General features: G+C 40.7%; 1 protein-coding gene and 1 long non-coding RNA gene across 2 annotated transcripts in view; both read right to left on the bottom strand.

The window, feature by feature from the left end:
* Positions 1–914: 914 nt before the first annotated feature.
* LOC110053534 (uncharacterized) overlaps positions 915–16,993 on the bottom strand; it is a 37,059-nt gene continuing 20,980 nt past the window's right edge. The window contains exons 8-17 of the mRNA XM_089272127.1: positions 16,364–16,619; positions 15,212–15,759; positions 11,781–11,953; positions 8,436–8,637; positions 7,464–7,597; positions 7,186–7,257; positions 6,653–6,751; positions 6,053–6,257; positions 4,740–4,844; positions 915–3,427 (exon numbers count right to left, since the gene is read on the bottom strand). Of these exons, the coding sequence (XP_089128253.1) occupies positions 2,889–3,427; positions 4,740–4,844; positions 6,053–6,257; positions 6,653–6,751; positions 7,186–7,257; positions 7,464–7,597; positions 8,436–8,637; positions 11,781–11,953; positions 15,212–15,759; positions 16,364–16,619 (2,333 nt within the window). The 3' untranslated portion in view covers positions 915–2,888. The remainder of the gene's footprint in view (positions 3,428–4,739; positions 4,845–6,052; positions 6,258–6,652; positions 6,752–7,185; positions 7,258–7,463; positions 7,598–8,435; positions 8,638–11,780; positions 11,954–15,211; positions 15,760–16,363; positions 16,620–16,993) is intronic.
* On the bottom strand, positions 8,737–11,774 carry LOC149118737 (uncharacterized). The gene is made up of 2 exons (XR_016201677.1): positions 9,069–11,774; positions 8,737–8,993 (listed from the first exon to the last, which is right to left on the bottom strand). It is a non-coding gene; the product is annotated as an uncharacterized LOC149118737 (long non-coding RNA).

Below are 16,993 nucleotides of genomic sequence, written 5' to 3' on the forward strand. Positions count from 1 at the left end.
TTCTGGAAATGTAGGACCATGCATGTAGCACTGCGAGTTCACTACTAACGCTGACACTCAAATCGTCTGCTTCACAATCTTGCTTCAGCAGTTAATTTACCTCGACGAGCTCAAGTTGATATGTAAACTACATGGTTTCTCAACGCGCCCTAACCCAAGCATGATAATGCAAATTTTATTTTCCATATCCAGTCGTGAGCCTGATTCAGTTGGTTGGAAATCTTGTTTCGAGTCAGCTGAAGGGAAACCCATCACTGATCTCAACAATAAACATGATAAAAAGGTTTCTCTGTATAATGAGCATTTCGCGATGAACATGACATTTTACAGCAAAGAATAGCTTGACTGGTTAAGTTACTTTATTTCGATCGGAGGCTGTCGCATGACTCTACAGTCCTCGCCAAAATGGTTTGGGACATTTCTCTTTTTTCTCGAAGATCTTTCTCGCACACCCCCTGAACAATGTAAACTCTGGTAGATTTACGAGTTTGACTCTTGACATCCAACACTGTCCAGGGGAAGCGGAGCAGACCGAATTGCTGTTTTTATGGAAAAGTGGCAGCGTTCTTAACGTTTTGGCCAGGATTGTAGTCTGCTAATAAAGAGACCTCTCACCGCTTCTGACCCTCCGGCAACCAGCCAGGAGTGATATGAGGTGGCTGTCTCAACCTAACTCGTTCTCAGGGTGCAGGACGAAAGAGCCTAGGAACGAGTTTGTTTGTCATCTTGTACCACAATCTCGAGCCCAGAGTCTTACCACTTAGGTCTGCAGTTGGGCCGCGACTTAACGGCTGACCGAGCTGGAGAGAAGCTGGACTTGAAATTTCTTGTACCATTGGACGGTTTGTTTCAGATGGCCATTACTTTGTTTCACATTTATCAGATATAGTGCACTTTAAACAAAACACATGCAGTACATGATAATGGCGTTTTATTCAGCTAGGTGGTAGTGGTGGAGCAGTTGGAAATGATTACTCTATCGTAATTAATGTACCGAACAAGTTGGAGCTACTTAAATGAAAAAGAAAAAAAAAACTTGCTATGTATAGCACCTTTATAATTGATATTTGCTAATTAGTTTGCAGAATTTTAATAGTAAAATATCTCATTTTCCTCAAGTACATATCCTAACTACTTTAACACTTAAAAGATAAATTAGCGATAACCCTGTAAATGACTTCATTGCGAATTTATTTGATTGTACAATTCTTCTGGAATGCATTTAAATGCTCCACTAAGTTTTGTACTCTGTTGATTACTCTGTTGTGAGGCACATACGCAGTGTTTTGGGACTGAACCGTGGGCCCGGGGATTCATGGCCAACGTTGTTTGGACAGTGCCCCTCCGCCCCTGCCCCCCAGCGCGCGCCTGTCCCTTCCTCCCCTGGGCTCATGGCTGGAGTGTAGGGTTATATAGACCAGGGAAAGTTATGCAGTCTAGGGGTTACCTGCCCAAAGTGGAGGCCTACGGATTTTCCCGCCAACCAATACACTGTTTGCACCGAGAGCCAATATTAACAAATTGAAGACTAACTAGAGAAATTAGTTGTTGATGATCGTTGTCGGTGAACCAAAGAACGACTTATACTACTGTCTACTGAGGAACAAAAGAAAATCCACCTTTTTGAAAAATAATTTGAGAAACCTCGACACGACAACGCAGACACATATGAAACTTCATTCACAAGTCGTGAAATCAACATTTTGTCACACAAGACTGCTGTCAAACTGTATTTCCGGAAGATCTCTTTTCTTTTTTTTCCCAGAGAAAAAGAACCATCCATTATCGTGTATATTAGATACTGAATTTGACCATCACTGTTATGGGCAGTTGCTGATGTTTCCGAGGTGAATCCTTACTTTAGGAAACGCAATGCCAGTGTATTCAACGTTCTTATAAAAATGAGATTTGAAATAAAAATAAAAGCACTGTCTAAAAAGTATAACATGGCACTGAAAACAGTAACAAAATGGAACCTTTTGAATTTACTTTTCAGCCGACACTGAGCTGTTGTTCTCATCTCAGAGAATGTTAGGGCTGCCACTGAGAAGGTGGCAAAGTTACAAAGTCAACCACAATGCTACTTCACAGTAATTTTTCATGCTTTAAGCCAATCAAAACACAGAATGCTTATAATTGTCCTTGGTCAATCGTGTATTAAGCCAAATTTACATGGACTTTTAGGCACTTACAGCTACACCCCACACTACGAGATCATGCTAAAATTCCTGAATACAGTCGAACCTCCGGTTGCGACCACCTCTCGTAAGCAACGTCTCCTCAGCGACCAGTCTCCCAAAATAATAAAATTTTCCAAGTCAAATCACTATATTTGGAACCTCTTATAAGCGACCACCTCTCGTAAGCGACCGTGATCACTTTTACAGCTGAAAGTTCGAAAAATTCTTTTGTTTTTAACCTCCCGTGAGCGACCTCTTGACAGATAATAGAGCGGAAATTGGATAATAAGGTGTTGTAACATTATCGCATTCCTGAGTAGTACAAGAAGCGGAAATTTTTTCAATGGGAAGTACCAGATTTTTCTCCAAATTGACTTTTCATATGAAGACAACTTTTAAAACATGGGTTAAAGATAACTGCACAGTATATGTTAACTGCAGTTAACATATGCTAATGAGGCAAAATTTTCACCCAATATGGTCTATGCACTCGTGAGCGACCACCTAGGCTTGAAATTTTGGATGGTCGCTTACGGATGGTTCGACTGTAGTATAATTTGTATTGCACTCAGCATTAGCAGCCACCATGTTTGGTTTTGTGATAACTTTGCTCTTAATCAAACTAAACTGCACTAATGCACGCTAACATACCGATAACCTTACTTATTTAAAGCACAGTGCAGACAGATCTTGATCTACACATGGTCCCTAAACCAACTTTGACACTGATCGTGAGCCATAACTCGACTGCGGTTTTCCATCCGTCAGGAGATTCTCTCGTTCCTCGCTGGGCTCACTAGACTGGCTCAATACGCGGCGCAATGGTTGTTTTGATTTTCTGCGCTGTCTCCGGCGTCGACGGTTCCGGACGTCTTCCAAGGTCCCCTCATCGGGAGGAGGAGGCAGATTTTGGTCATCAAATGCCCACACCCTGTGCAACGTGCCACGCCTCCAAGGAGCACGTGCAATCACGTGGCAAAACGTCACACCCCTGTGCCATAGCAAAGTCAAAAACTGTATAACTATGAGAAAGCCGTAGATGACGAGAAAAGAAAAACCCAGGAAATTGGTTCCCATGACCTGCAGGTGTTGCTGGCTGAGAAGAGCCATTATCAGGATTATCCAAATAGCGTTTGCCATCGCAAACACCATCAGAGTCTCGTTACGGAGATCTTCAAGCTTCTCTTTTAATTCTTCAACTGCCCCAAACACGGCTGACTCCGGTACAAGACAGGCTTGCCGCAGACCTGTGTGTAAAATCAACAAAGTCGAAAAAGCTGCGATGTCAGTTACATGTAGAAGAAACCTCCATTTAATAACATCTTTTTTTTTCACTTCGAAAAGTCAAATTTGTTATTTATCTATCTGCTTTTAAATGATGCGAACTTAACTCTACACTCCATACTCTATCTGCAGGTGACACATTGTCATCTACATTACATCTCATTCCAGTCCCTGCATAGCAACCCATGTACGCACAACAGACAATCACCCTATGGCTTCGTGCCGCTCAGTTTTTAAGACGGAAAGCATAGCGCAGAAACGATGGGTTGAAATCTTTCGATCCTGACTTTTTTTACGAATACAAGAGGGGTAGCTCGGTGACGGTATTTTCAGTTATTTTGGTTACGTACAAAATTACCTTTAAAATAAAGGAAACCTCAATATGGTAGCTTACTAAGATAGAAAAACATCAAAGAGATAATAATAAACCACAAACGAACAAGGATAGTGAAAGATTGAGAAGGTTAACACGGATTACAATGGACGAACTTGAAAAATTTAGGCTGTACTTTTCAAGATGCGCAAGCCGTGACGTAGTTTCATTACGGTGTTCGATCCAGCTTTCAAGATTGCTGTCTATCAAACAACAACTTCGCTGTCACAATTCTAAGTTGATCTAGAAACTTAACATGTATCTTCTTTTACAGAAAACTACCTCATGATCGTACAGAAATTGTGGGATAACCTGGAACGCCGGTCTAAAATTGCCTGTGATTAATCAGAAATCTAAATTAACACTTGACAAGATACAGTCATCACATGGCCAAATTCCACCATTAACCTTTCAGAAATCGGGAGGAAGAACGTTTCTGCATACAAACACAAAAACGCACAAGCGTTTTGTTTTACTTTGCAATAGACCATTTTACAGTTATCTGCTCAGTGAACTAGCCACTGGATGGCAGCGAGGCTGGAGTTGACCTTGTTTTGATTAAGATCTCAATGCTTTTGTTGTGTAAGTCAAGTTGTTCTTATGCTAACTCTCACTCACTCATCCTCTTCGCTTCTTCATGAGTGGAGCATAAGGCCACTAGTTGGCATTTAAATGAAAAAGCAGAGAGGTCTGTATCAAAGCAACGTCACCTCCAGCCTTGGTTGCATTCATAGGCCAGGAAAATTTACACACAACTGTTAACTGGCCTATTGTTCTTTGGGATTTTCAGATGAGAACGAAAGGTGACACCAATGGATTATCATAGTCAAATTCAGCCATCTCCCAGACTGATGGAAAACTAGAAAAGAGCACAACAACAGAAACTCGTTATTTACAAATACCTTCCCAAAACTGATATTCATGTCCAAGGTCTTGGTTATCCACCTTTAAATCCATGACCACCAATTTGCTTGTTTCTTCGCGTGCCCGACGAATTCTTCTCTGAGCTGAGAGATGTAGAAATTGTTATTTAATGTATTTATTTAGTAATTTCACATTTTGTACAGTTATAACGTGCTTTAAAACGACTTGAAAAAGGTAAGAACAGATTTTTCAGTGCTAAGCATTTCAGTTCCAAAATAATTCCTCTTCTAAGCTCATTGATTGGCAGTTATGGAACCATCCGTTCCGGAAGAATATTCTTTATTCCCCAGTCAGAAGTCCCCGACAACCTCTACAACATGAAGTGTTGTAGGCCCCAAAAGACCCCAGCTGGGGATTGGAGCTAGTGTTCCGGTGTTTTCAACACAGCAAGTAAAATCGCTTTTCAAACTCGTATTTAAGCAATCCTAGTGAATCTGAACTATTTACTAGCATGCCGACATGGAACAGAATGTTACCCCATGCAAGTTATTCTGACTGTTATTCTGGCCTGATAGTCTTGATTTCCTTACACCCTTTCCTTAGGATAAGACAAGCTAGATGGCTCCTAGCTCACGGGACTTATCTCTATTGGTAATCCACCTAACCCCCTCTGGATGGGTTGCTACTCCATCGCAGCCAACTGCTAAATTTTGCCGTGTTATCGGAATAATTCCCACATTCTCGTCCCCAGATGCTGCAATCCTTTTGTTCTTCGTGCTGATCAAAAGGATTGCAGCCTCTGGAGACAAGAATGAATTCCTCAGTACCCAACCTGGCCCCGAGGCTTAGGGGAATAAAACAAAATAAATTATTTATTCATCTTACATCCTCGATGTGATTTTTTGTTTTGTTTTGTTTTGTTTTGTTTTGCTTTGCTTTGCTGTGCTGTGCTGTGCTGTGCTGTGCTGTGCTGTGCTGTGCTGTGCTGTGCTGTGCTGTGCTGTGCTGTGCTGTGCTGTGCTGTGCTGTGCTGTGCTGTGCTGTGCTGTGCTGTGCTGTGCTGTGCTGTGCTGTGCTGTGCTGTGTTGTGCTGTGCTTTGCTTTGCTTTGCTTTTTGTTTTGTTTTGTTTTTGTTTCACCTAAGCTTCGGAGCCAAGTTAGAATTTTAATATATCGAAAATGGCGTATTATGCACCTGGGTGGAAAAAAAAAACACTTTGAGAGTTAGTAAAGCGTGTTGTGCAAGGAAACAACCAAAAAACCCGCCAGTCCGTCAACTCATACTCCCTAGTGAGGAGTGCTCTGCACTTACCATCAGTGTCATATGGCTATCAGGATAACAGAAACCTACCTTCACTTGGGTACTGTACTCTCTGTATGGCCTTGTACATCTTATCTAAGTGTCCCGGTTTGATGATTCTGAAGGTCTCTTTCAGTGTTTCCTTGTTCATTATTTTTAGATCTTCTAGCATTCTTGGCTCTGTGTAGCCACTCTGAGTAAAGTTCTCCCAGTATTCATCAAGACCCAGTTCAGTTAACCAGTCTTCGACATTTTCCTAACCAAACAAAGCCACAAGAAATGTCTGGTCACTCGGATGAGTTCATATCTTCACCACAATCAAATAAATATGATGTATGGTTAAACCTCTAATTCTTGTTGAAGGCCTTCTTCATTTTTCACCTCCTACAAGAATTGAGCCTAAACTTTGGGACACAAACTCCTGTGCCTGCAAAATGTACTATCTGATACCTGTATTATATACCTGTATTAAAGGAACACATCTAGTGAGGGGAAACCACAATTTGTAGTTGGTATTGTAAGGAGAAAACCACCATGGTTCACGTTTTTTTTGGGGGGGACACTTTTTTTTCGGGGGGGGGGGAAGGGAAGTCACGCCTTCCAGTCCCAAAGACAACATGCAGGATGCCTAAAATCAGTAACATGACTTACCGGCACTTCCTGTGGAATTTCTACTTGAGGGAGCTTCTCAATTTCAATCAGCAGCCTCTTTCGGTGACCACGTTTCTCAATGCCAATGGCTTTTAAGTGCTGTTTGGTTGGAAACGATATTCAGCATGACAGTATGACAATCTTTAAGACACAAGCAGCTTGAGAAATAGTTAAGTTTTAAACAAATCACATTGTATCATCGAAGACAGCACAAATGGAACTCTTGCCGTTCTCGTTTTAGACATTTTGACTGAAGTAAGAATACCTGCATTTGCTATGAATTGGAACATTTTTTCGCTCTTGTGTGAGATTCACTAAGGATTAGAGGAGACGAACACAAAATCAGAGGCAACTTTTCACGGTTTTTCTTGTTTTTTTTTTTTTTAATCAACGGCTTAAACTGAGGGAAACGTAACCATTTTTGTTTTTACTTTAGCATTCTCTCAAATGTCCCCTAGCTTGAAGCCAAAGAGAACATTCCTCGAACAGAAAGAGCTAAAAACACAATTACTATTCCTGGAGCGAATACTAACCCTGTCTGTCATGCCAGCGATGAAGCTCACATTGTCATAGCCAGAGTCTCTGAAGTTGTTCAAGTACAGTTGCTGTAAAGAGAACGGAACAAAAAATAAGTATAGGCAATCACATGATTTCGAGGGCAATTTAGAACAAATAACCCCGTGCAAATTTTAAGAAGGCTAACAAATTCATCTTAGCGACAAATATTAGCCTGAGAAGGAAGTTTGAGGGCTCACATGTAGTTTCTTATACATAAAATTTCCTAGCAAACTACTAGGTTCCAAGCCCTTACCTGAAAATCCCTTTGAAGCCAGTCCTCCACTGGAGTTTCAGGATGCAGCCGGGGAAGTTTGGTTGCAAACGTAACCTTTTTGTCCCCAGGGTAACGGAATTTCATAAAACGTCCGCTAACCTCTTTTTGGCCTTCTACAAAGAAAAACAAACATATGCCACCATAACGAAACCAAACTCGTCTTATGAAGTCTTGGAAGCTCACAGCTCACTTCTCGAGGAAGACAACAGCTCAATATCCCCAAGTCAGTTACCTCGAATTCCCCGATACATGTATCTCAAACTCAAAGCATTTTCCCTTAGATTTGCTTTTTCAGATTTGATATCGCCTTTCTCAAAAGCCCCTGCCATCTCGAACTATTTCTGGTTTCCATTAGGGGTACGAGATGGACTCGAATAACGAAATAATCCAGAATAACGAGGAGAAAGACAAACAGAAATGAGCGTGCACAGTTAAGGTACCTGACGTAGTGCCGACAATGACCACTCAAAGATCAGTTCGAAACAGTGGGGAATTTATAATAAGCAAGGTCAATATAGATGATAGTTAATGACTGAAAAAGACAGGGCAAATAAATAAATAAATAAATAAATAAACAAACAAACAAACAAATAAATAAATATCAAATGATCTTTATGGAGGAAGCTCCCGTCACGTTGCGCGGTTTTCAGGGAGGAACTCAGTAACTAAGGTAAAATAGAGTAAAATAAAAAATAAAAACTAATCACAATCACATCCAAGTACTAATAAAATATGGAAAATCACCTTAATCTAAGGGCAATGCGTTTAGGTTCAAAATAACACGGAGCTCAAAAAAGCCGAGTTGGAATCAGCGGGGTCCAGCCCGGGGGTCCAGTGGGTGGCATTTGACGGATCACAATTTTTCTGACAACAACGCACAACTTCACTGTAACGCCAAAAAGATGTATCAATTAACAAGCACTTTTGTGCTTGTCTCCTTACAACACTGACCTCGAGTTAGAGACGGCTGCCGGCGTACTGGAGTGTGCTTCAGTGCTGACTTAGGCGGTGCCTCATCCAAGAGTTTAGTGGTATGGTCAGTGATACCAAATGAATCTGCATCACTCTCTTTACCAGGATCGTCTTCCTGAACAGAAACAACAGCGCCTTCATCTTCAGAAGGTTGCAAGCCACTGTCAGAGGTGGAATTCTCCTTGAATAAAACAAAACGGTTGAAGAATGATGCATTTTACACGAATTCTAGCAGTACACCAGCTTGTGCAGACACTGTACCAAATTTTGCAATAATCAATTTCTTTTTTTTTTTTTCTTTTTTTGATAAATCAACTTTTATTGTACAAATGTCTGATATCTAGTTACAATGATTGGGAATTAAGGTATCGTAGGTGGATTTACGAAAAATGCGAAAAATCTTTTTTTGGCAGTTCAAATTGAGAAGACTGAGATAAATATTTTGCAAAAAGAATGGGGGAAAGGGCTTTTTACTTTTTAACTTAAAGCAAAAAAACTATTTTTGAATATCATTAACCCCTTACAGCGCGTTGACACCTCTAATTAAAATTCACCGCCAGTTGTCACAAGTAACGCGAAATGCGGTGTGATATTTTATTTGTGCACGCGAACTGTTCCTGATCTGGTTGTTTCATCGCAAGTTGGCTTTCGTTCTTGTCAAATTTTCTTTATGTCAGGACGAAAAATTCTTGCCCATTTTCGTCTTCGAAGAGGTCGAAGAGGGGAAAATCTGGTGGAACCCACAGGTTCAGCGTCGAACAAGATCTTTGGCTCTGAGCGACCGTGGGTCGCACTGTAACCAAGAAGAATGGTTGAAGGAACTCGAGGACACTAGTTCCGCCAATGAACCTAAAGGACAAAATACAACAAGTGCTAGTCGCACGAAATTGTTGTAGAACGGACGCGATTCCGAAACTTCCACGAGAGAGTCAAGCGCAGATGTAGATGTGGACAATGTAGACCTCGAGATTTCCTCTTTTTCATGCTTTTTGGCTTCACGAGGCATGGTTTCAAAAAATGTGTGGAGAACGAAGGAGCCTAAACTTAACATAATACCCATGCCGCCGACGAAATCTTTTAAGTAAAAGATCACGGCAGTTTAACTTGTAGTTTGTCAATTCTCGGACGACTTCACTGCGACGCGGGTTTCCGCGCCAGAATATTAGTCGTCTGTTTATTTCAAGTTGTCATAACCCATTGTTGTGGTAAATTGACCCATGCAGACATCTGTCAGTGCGGAGGGGATTTTTAACACCTATTCATACAAATCTCATAAAAGGTTTTTCGTGTTTTTCTCGATAAAATAAAACTGCATATAAGGATGAACATTTTTAGTTCGTTTACGCGCGTCTTCCGATGGAATTGGCTGAAAATCGGCAGGTACGTTCTAGGATACCTCCTTCGAAAAACCTTGTCGGGCTTTGTTTAATTTCGCTTCCGTTTCAAAGTTATGGCCTCTTTAGTAGAAGGAAACGTCCGCATTAAAAATATCAAAGTTTAGGAGGGTGTAGAAAAAAAACCAAACCACATCTGGAAAATCGCAGACACGATTTTTGAGGGTGATGTGTGAGGAGACATTTCCAATGTAAATCGCGCCGCTCCGATAATTCACGCGCGGAAGCGAACCAGTTTAAGGGAAGCAGTGTTTCTGGGTATTTCTTTTAATATCACTGCGACAATAACTTTTTAGAAAATTTCAAAGATATGATTGTATTCTAGAACTATTAAACTTTCAGAAAATGTATAGGTTGATGGGGTTCTCTTTCAAAGCGCCAGCGTAAGAGCGCGATTTCCAAACACTGTCAATCCACCTACCATGATACCTTAAAATAGTTACAATGATTAGAATCATATGGGAACCATAGGAGATACAGATTTTTTAAAATCAATTTCTAACTCTACGGTGAAAAAGGCTTCTTGGGTTCCATCTGATTGAGGGATTGAAAACAACTTGTGGCAGAACAGGACCATTTCATGCAGTCCTTGAAAAGCTCTATAGTTAAATTATCTCTTTAATGAGATAATGTAAGAACTTTAGTCTAATAGTACAAATGTTGATGTAACTAGCTTAACTTTGTTTATTTCTATTATTTTGTGTTTGTTTGTGTCCCTGACCTAAACATGCAAAATATATTTTCTTTAACTGGCTGCCTGGTATTGTTACCTCTTACGTAATTTCGGGTAGCCAACACCCCTATCATTTTTGTTTTTACTTTAGCAAAACATTGTAATTTCTAACTCTGGAGTGAAATAAATGTTGTTGTTGTTATTGCTTTTGTTGTTGTTTTTGTTTATGTTGTTGTTAATGGGAGACATAGAGACACTTGGCCCATTTTTCTTGCAAGTGTTTTGATTGGATGATGAGAATCAGAAACACTTCAGTCTGAATATTTAGATTTAAGCAATAGAGCACTTTTTCCGTGTTTACATAGCCTCATCTAAACATGAGGAGGGTTGGGAAATTCGAGACTCGACTACTGTACGTCTCGGGTTTGCATAACTTTCGAGAATTCTCCCAACCCTCCGAGTGTTTAGATGAGGCTCTGTAAACACGGAAAAAGTGCTCTATTGCTTTTACAAAATAATTCTCAAAAATACGCGCGAATCTAAAACGTCACAACCGTGTTTACATACTCTCATCTAAACACACCTATCGGCCAATGAGCGCGCGCGTAGTAGCTCTGTTATTCTATAAATACTGAGCAGATATACTCATTACAGAGTGTCCAGGGATTTCCTACAATGCACTGCCCAGGTAGGACACAGTATTTGTGTTTTGCACTGTATGCCAGCTAAAGGAACACACTCGCAGTATTTTGAGTTATTTTGGCCTCGTACAAAATTACCTTTAAATTAAAGGGAACTTGAAAATAGTAGTTTACGGGTAAATTTATATAAACAATCGTAACTACTCTGGGAAAGACCTTGGTACGCTGAAGGGGTGTCTAAGTTTTCCCAGATAAACTGACCAGTTGAGAAGTCGAGTTTTGGACAGTGCTCGCCAGCAAACTTTGGCAAGCACTTGCTTTTCGATTATTTTAACCAAATGATATGTATTCAATCATTTGAAAATAGCTAGTAATGTGGCGAATGACATCACTGTTCAAAGGAACTCAGTCATGGTATTTTGAGTTATTTTGGCCACATAAAAAAATAACCTTGAAATGGAAGGAAACATGAAAATAGTTTACTAACAAAGAAAAACACCAAAGAGATAATTAAAAACCATAAAGGGACAAGCAAGGTTAAGGATGGACAAGATTAACACAGATTACAAACGACGAACTTGATACACAAAGTCGCTACTTTAATAGGAGTACTCACATCCCCAGAGGTCACGGACGCTGAATCAGGTACATGCCCTTCCACCCTGCTAGTGTCATGAGGCTGCGGCGTTGGCTCAGGTCTGCAACATGTGCAAATATACCTGACTTTTGTCCAAAGTGTCTCATACCAAGGAACATCATCCACTTTTTTGGTTTTCTCCTCCCTCGTACCTGAGCAAAAGCAAACCCGTAATTAAATGGCCTGACTGTCCAGATAGGTGCGTGGAAGACTTTGATTGCCATTGGAAGTTTCCCACGAAAATTTTTAACAGACAGCAAAATGTTAGATTAGGTACTGCACTTCATCTGGGTTAATAGCAGTTTTCTCCCCCTCCATTACACACCTTTCACCCTTCGTAAGGATTGAGGTGCTTCGTGTACCGGGTACAAACAGTAAATCCCCTCTGGTGATCAAATTTCTCTATCGCCTTCACACAAACGTATCTTGTGCAGACCCTCCACAAAATAATGGCAAATAATTTCTTAAAATAATATTTACCGCACGGTTATCACTTTCAGAGTTCCTGGAACATTAGCCTACAGAGCAGATGTTTTTCTTTCCATTTTCCAAGCAAGGAGATAAAGCAAGCGAGTGAACGAACGACCGCGTCTTGGGTGAGCAAAAGAAATGGGGAGAAGTTTGTTCTCCCTTACCAAATTTAGAGCTGTGGCCAAGCATTTTTTGCCCCACCCCTCCCCCTTCTCGCAGTTTCGTTCCTTCACGTGCTTTTGCAAATAATGAACCTCTGCATATCCATGGACCTGAACTTTTGATCCCAGCCGGGATATCGTACTCACTACCCTAAACTAACCGTCTGCCCATTAGTGTAGTGAACCAGTTTGGAAACGGAAGAGCCGTTTTAACAATTTTTTGGAGATTTTTGTGCAAGGAAGAAATAACGTTTTCTTTTGTAGAAGTTTCTGAACTTGCTAGATTTCTTAGGCTGTCGATCGGGGTCAGAGAGTATGCGAGGTTTTAACCCTTTGAATACCAAACTTTCGCCAAAAAATACAGTTTTTAAGCGTTTAGTCAGGTTTTTTGGCTGCCATGACGCTAAATAACCCAAGGTTTGCTAAGAAAGCTTTTTTTTTTTTATACAAAAGGAGAGATTTTTCGAGGATTAGGTACAAAATTGAGCAATAGTTCAATTCTGGGCATGCGCATAAGCCAAAATTTGGACTTCTTTTTTTGTTGTTTTTTGTTTTTTGTTTTTTTGTTTTTTTGTTTTGCCATTAATCGTTCTCAATTTTATTTGTTGCTCCTTTTCTTTCTTTTTTTTCTCGGCCCTTTTACTCTGGCTACCTTTTGCGTTGCATGTTCTTTCTGGCTGCCGTGAAAAGTTGGATGTTAATTGCGGGCGAAGCCTAGAAATGGACCTTGATCAATCATAGGCGTAGTGGACCATTTTACCAACGTTTTTGCACCAAAACTGATTACGTTGTTTTTCGATTTGCGACGTCGGAATGTCGTCGATATCTACACCTGACCATTGTACGGAAAGGCCTAGCCTAGTACTACTATCTGCTTATCAAGAATATCTGATGACATTTAAATTGATGACGCCACAAGTGGTACAAAGAGCACGACCATTAATTACGCATATATGCGTAATTGGGGCTCAAAGGGTTAAACTAACTACATGTATTTTTGGAATTATTAATAACAGTTTCATTGGATGTACGAAAAATGAATGCCTTTGTTTTCACTGCAATTTGAGTGCGTTTGTATCCCGATTTCAACACTCACACATTCCGATTTTGTTCCATTTTTTTGGGCAAGGAGGTAACGCCAGGCTTCCCCCCACAACCCACCCAAAGTCCAAAGGTGCCCGTAGGCCTACGCATGTTTCAAAACCTAACAACAAAAATCATAACGTGAGACCAAGTTACTTGTATATGATAGAAGTTGTGTACAACTTCTAACTGATGAGAGTGACGTTACATCGCTCAGAGATCAGTTACTTAATTTAGATATTCTGTAGTTATAATCCGCTTCCAATCAATTTTGGATGAACAGAGACCCTGGGACCGAAATTAGATGAGAGAATCACTACATGCTAAAATATTGCAGACATTATCACAGTTATACCATCTAAATCTACCCTAGCTTATATAATTGCCACTGTACTGAACAGTTACATTGTTGCCTCCCCAAGGTCATGATCAATTGATATTTTTACAATAACTGTCTAATTTCTCGTGCACTGATTAGCTCTTTTTTATCATCAATAAGAGTACAGACGGATAAAATTTTAATTTATGCAAGCTTTCAAGTTCAACTTTCAGCTGTCAAACTGTCAACGTTTTAACCAACGAGATTTAAATATAGTAAATGAAATTTAACATAGTTAACGACTAGGAGCTAGTCTGGTCAGTAGCGTTTTTATAGGCGGTTGTTAGTGTCTTGGCCGTCTGTGAGCGTTTGGTTAGCGTTTGGTGCGTTCTGTGGCGTTTGATATAGTTCAATGAAATTTTACATAGTTTATGACCAGGAGCTAGTCTGGTCAGTAGCGTTTTTTTGTAGGCGTTTGATAGTGCCTTGGCCATCTGTTAGCGTTTGTTTAGCGTTTGGTGCGTTCTGTAGTGTTTGCAGCAGTCATATGGTCGTGAGAGCCCTGGGGCTGACATTGTCCAGCGGTATTTTTGGTTAGTACATGTGTTGTCGTCCCATGTGCTCGCAGTGTGTTCATCGTTCTGTTAGTGTGGCGTTGTGGATTGAATTATAGTTTAGCGGTTCTCGACGTTCCCTCCCTATCCCCCCCTCTTTTTAGCATTTTTTTTTCCACCAATGCCATCTGGCTTGAGTGTGACGGGTGCCTGTAGGGGGCTTGGCGCGGGGGGCTCGTGGCTTGGTTGCGGGTTGGGCAGGCCAGTCGGGTGTTCTAGCGCCTTGGGGATGTGACTGCGGTTGCAGCCCCCGGGCTTCGTAGGCACCTTCCCTCCACTAGCGACTTGGGCGTTAATGGACCTTTTTAGGTAGCCAATCAAAAAGCGAGAAAAGCTACTGACAATGTTCGAGTCATTTTGAATAAAACGCACTTATCTTTGTTTACGGCAAGTTAACGGTGTCTTCTCTCCTCATTTATTCCCGGCATTTGACCATTTTGGGGTCTTGTTATTGTAAAAAACAAATTGACTTCAGTCTTTTATGCGTCTGTCCTGTTATTGATGATAAATTTCGTCATAACATTGTCAAAGTTTACCGCGGAACTACTCGCCTGCGACTCGTAGTTCCACAGCCACTTTGACAATGATATGACGCAATTTATCATCAATAAGAAGACAGACACATAAAAAACTGACGTCAATTTGTTAATCAGTGGTTACAATCACTTTCCAGAACAAAAAACAGCTACTCATATTTGGATATTTTGGTGTATGGCAAAAGGTGCCTTCATTAATTAGCATTATGGAGCAGGTGTTGCTTACCCCACGAGCGATCTGTCATGTTACAAATAGAGTAGACAATCAGCAAAAGATAACCAGATGGAAGGCAAAGTAGATACCAAACGCCATTAATCAAACAAAAAGCTTCTGTAGTGTGCAAACAGGCCGCCAAGATGAAAATCCCGATCAGGCCTCCCAAATACAGTGAGCTTACATCAGCAGGCAGCCCATCACCTGCACCAGCGGTGGTCGATAATAGAGCTGTACTAAGTGTTGGGTTTGAAGTTGGTGTTATGTTGTGTCGTGCTGTTGGAATAGCTGCAGTTGGGGTTGGAGTTGGTGGGTGCCCACGCTCATAGATATCATCAGCAGCCTGAGCAATCACGCCTACCGTGACAAAGGCCATCAGTAAAGAAAAAACGACCGTCAACAATTTTGCAGCTTTTAGCTGGAATTCCTGCGAAGTGTAAAGGCAGATTAACGCATATCCAACCGTAAGAAGTGTGAGAAGAACTACCAGGACAATGATATTCTCAATGAATTTGACATAAGACAAACCACTGGCTATGATTAGGATCACTGTGGAGGGGCTGAAAAAAAAAGAGAAAAATCAACCGTTAATTTCTGTTCCTTGTTACGTTTTTAATCAATTGCCGATCTTTGATCACAAATCTATTGAGAGATTACCCACAAGGCAACAGTTTCCTTGCAAACATACCGTGCTGTACATTAAAGATGAAGAGCTTTATTAAGTTCAAAGTTTTGAGGTTTAGTATAGAGTTTTAAGGTCTGAATTTCCCTCTACCCTTTTTTTACTGCAAGTTGTACATTACAAAAAGGAAAGAGTATAGATTCCTGAGACCAACAACATAAAAATTGGTGGCAGAGTTTGAAACTCACTTCTACTTTTATGTTGCGGTACAAACCACAGTATAGAAAGATTGTGAGTAAGGAGCAAAAAATAAGCTAATGTACGGAAAATGACCATCTAATGAGCACAGGCACATACTGTAAGAGAAGTTATGTAGTCTTTTCCCTTAAAATTTCCTCCAAAATGTGACAGGTCCATTAAACCAACATTTGACTTTTACATGTATACCACTTGATCAACAATAATGGGGAAACACAGTTCAAGTCCAGTGTTATTTACTTACAAAAGTCGGAGATGGCTAGAGTCTGGACTTCCGAACAAACCTGATAATTGTTGAAAAAACCATCAGTGCCTGATAGAGAATGAACCCAAATGAAATGTAGTCATTGTTGTTCACTGTTAATTTCCATTCACTGATCAGAAGAGCAAGATTGGCTAAAGTGGAAGGAATCCAGCGCCGCCTTTGTTTGAAAAATTCGTCAAAATTGTCCGGACAGTAAGTGCTGTCCTCAGCTGCCGCACAGTATTCTAAACGCCACCCAGACTGCACCATCAGAGTACACAACCATCGGTCTTCACCTAAAGTGAGCGAGGAAGCGAGTTTCAATAATTCACTTATAATTCACTCTGCTTGCCGCCCCCCACCCTTCCCAAATTTTGTATAAACTGTTGTTGTGAAATGCTCTTGGGAGGTCTGCATATTCCCAATGAATTATGGGCAATTGGGAAACATTAATTAATAAATTATTAACTAAGACTTGAATATTATTGCGTTCGACGAAGTGGAACGCAAACCTAATTGTGACCTCTGGCTTTTCAGAGTTGGTTGCCCTGTGCACGGTTATTGGCCGAAAACCCCACATTCCTGTAAGGACACCAAAATGGCCACCCCGCTTGATTTTTGCAGGGGTATGTCACGGCCAGTAAACTGGTACCGTTTAATGCTAAGACAT

This window comes from Orbicella faveolata, unplaced genomic scaffold (genome assembly GCF_042242905.1).
Source record: "Orbicella faveolata isolate gen_17 unplaced genomic scaffold, um_ofav_v1 contig_1, whole genome shotgun sequence".
Lineage (NCBI taxonomy): Eukaryota > Metazoa > Cnidaria > Anthozoa > Scleractinia > Merulinidae > Orbicella > Orbicella faveolata.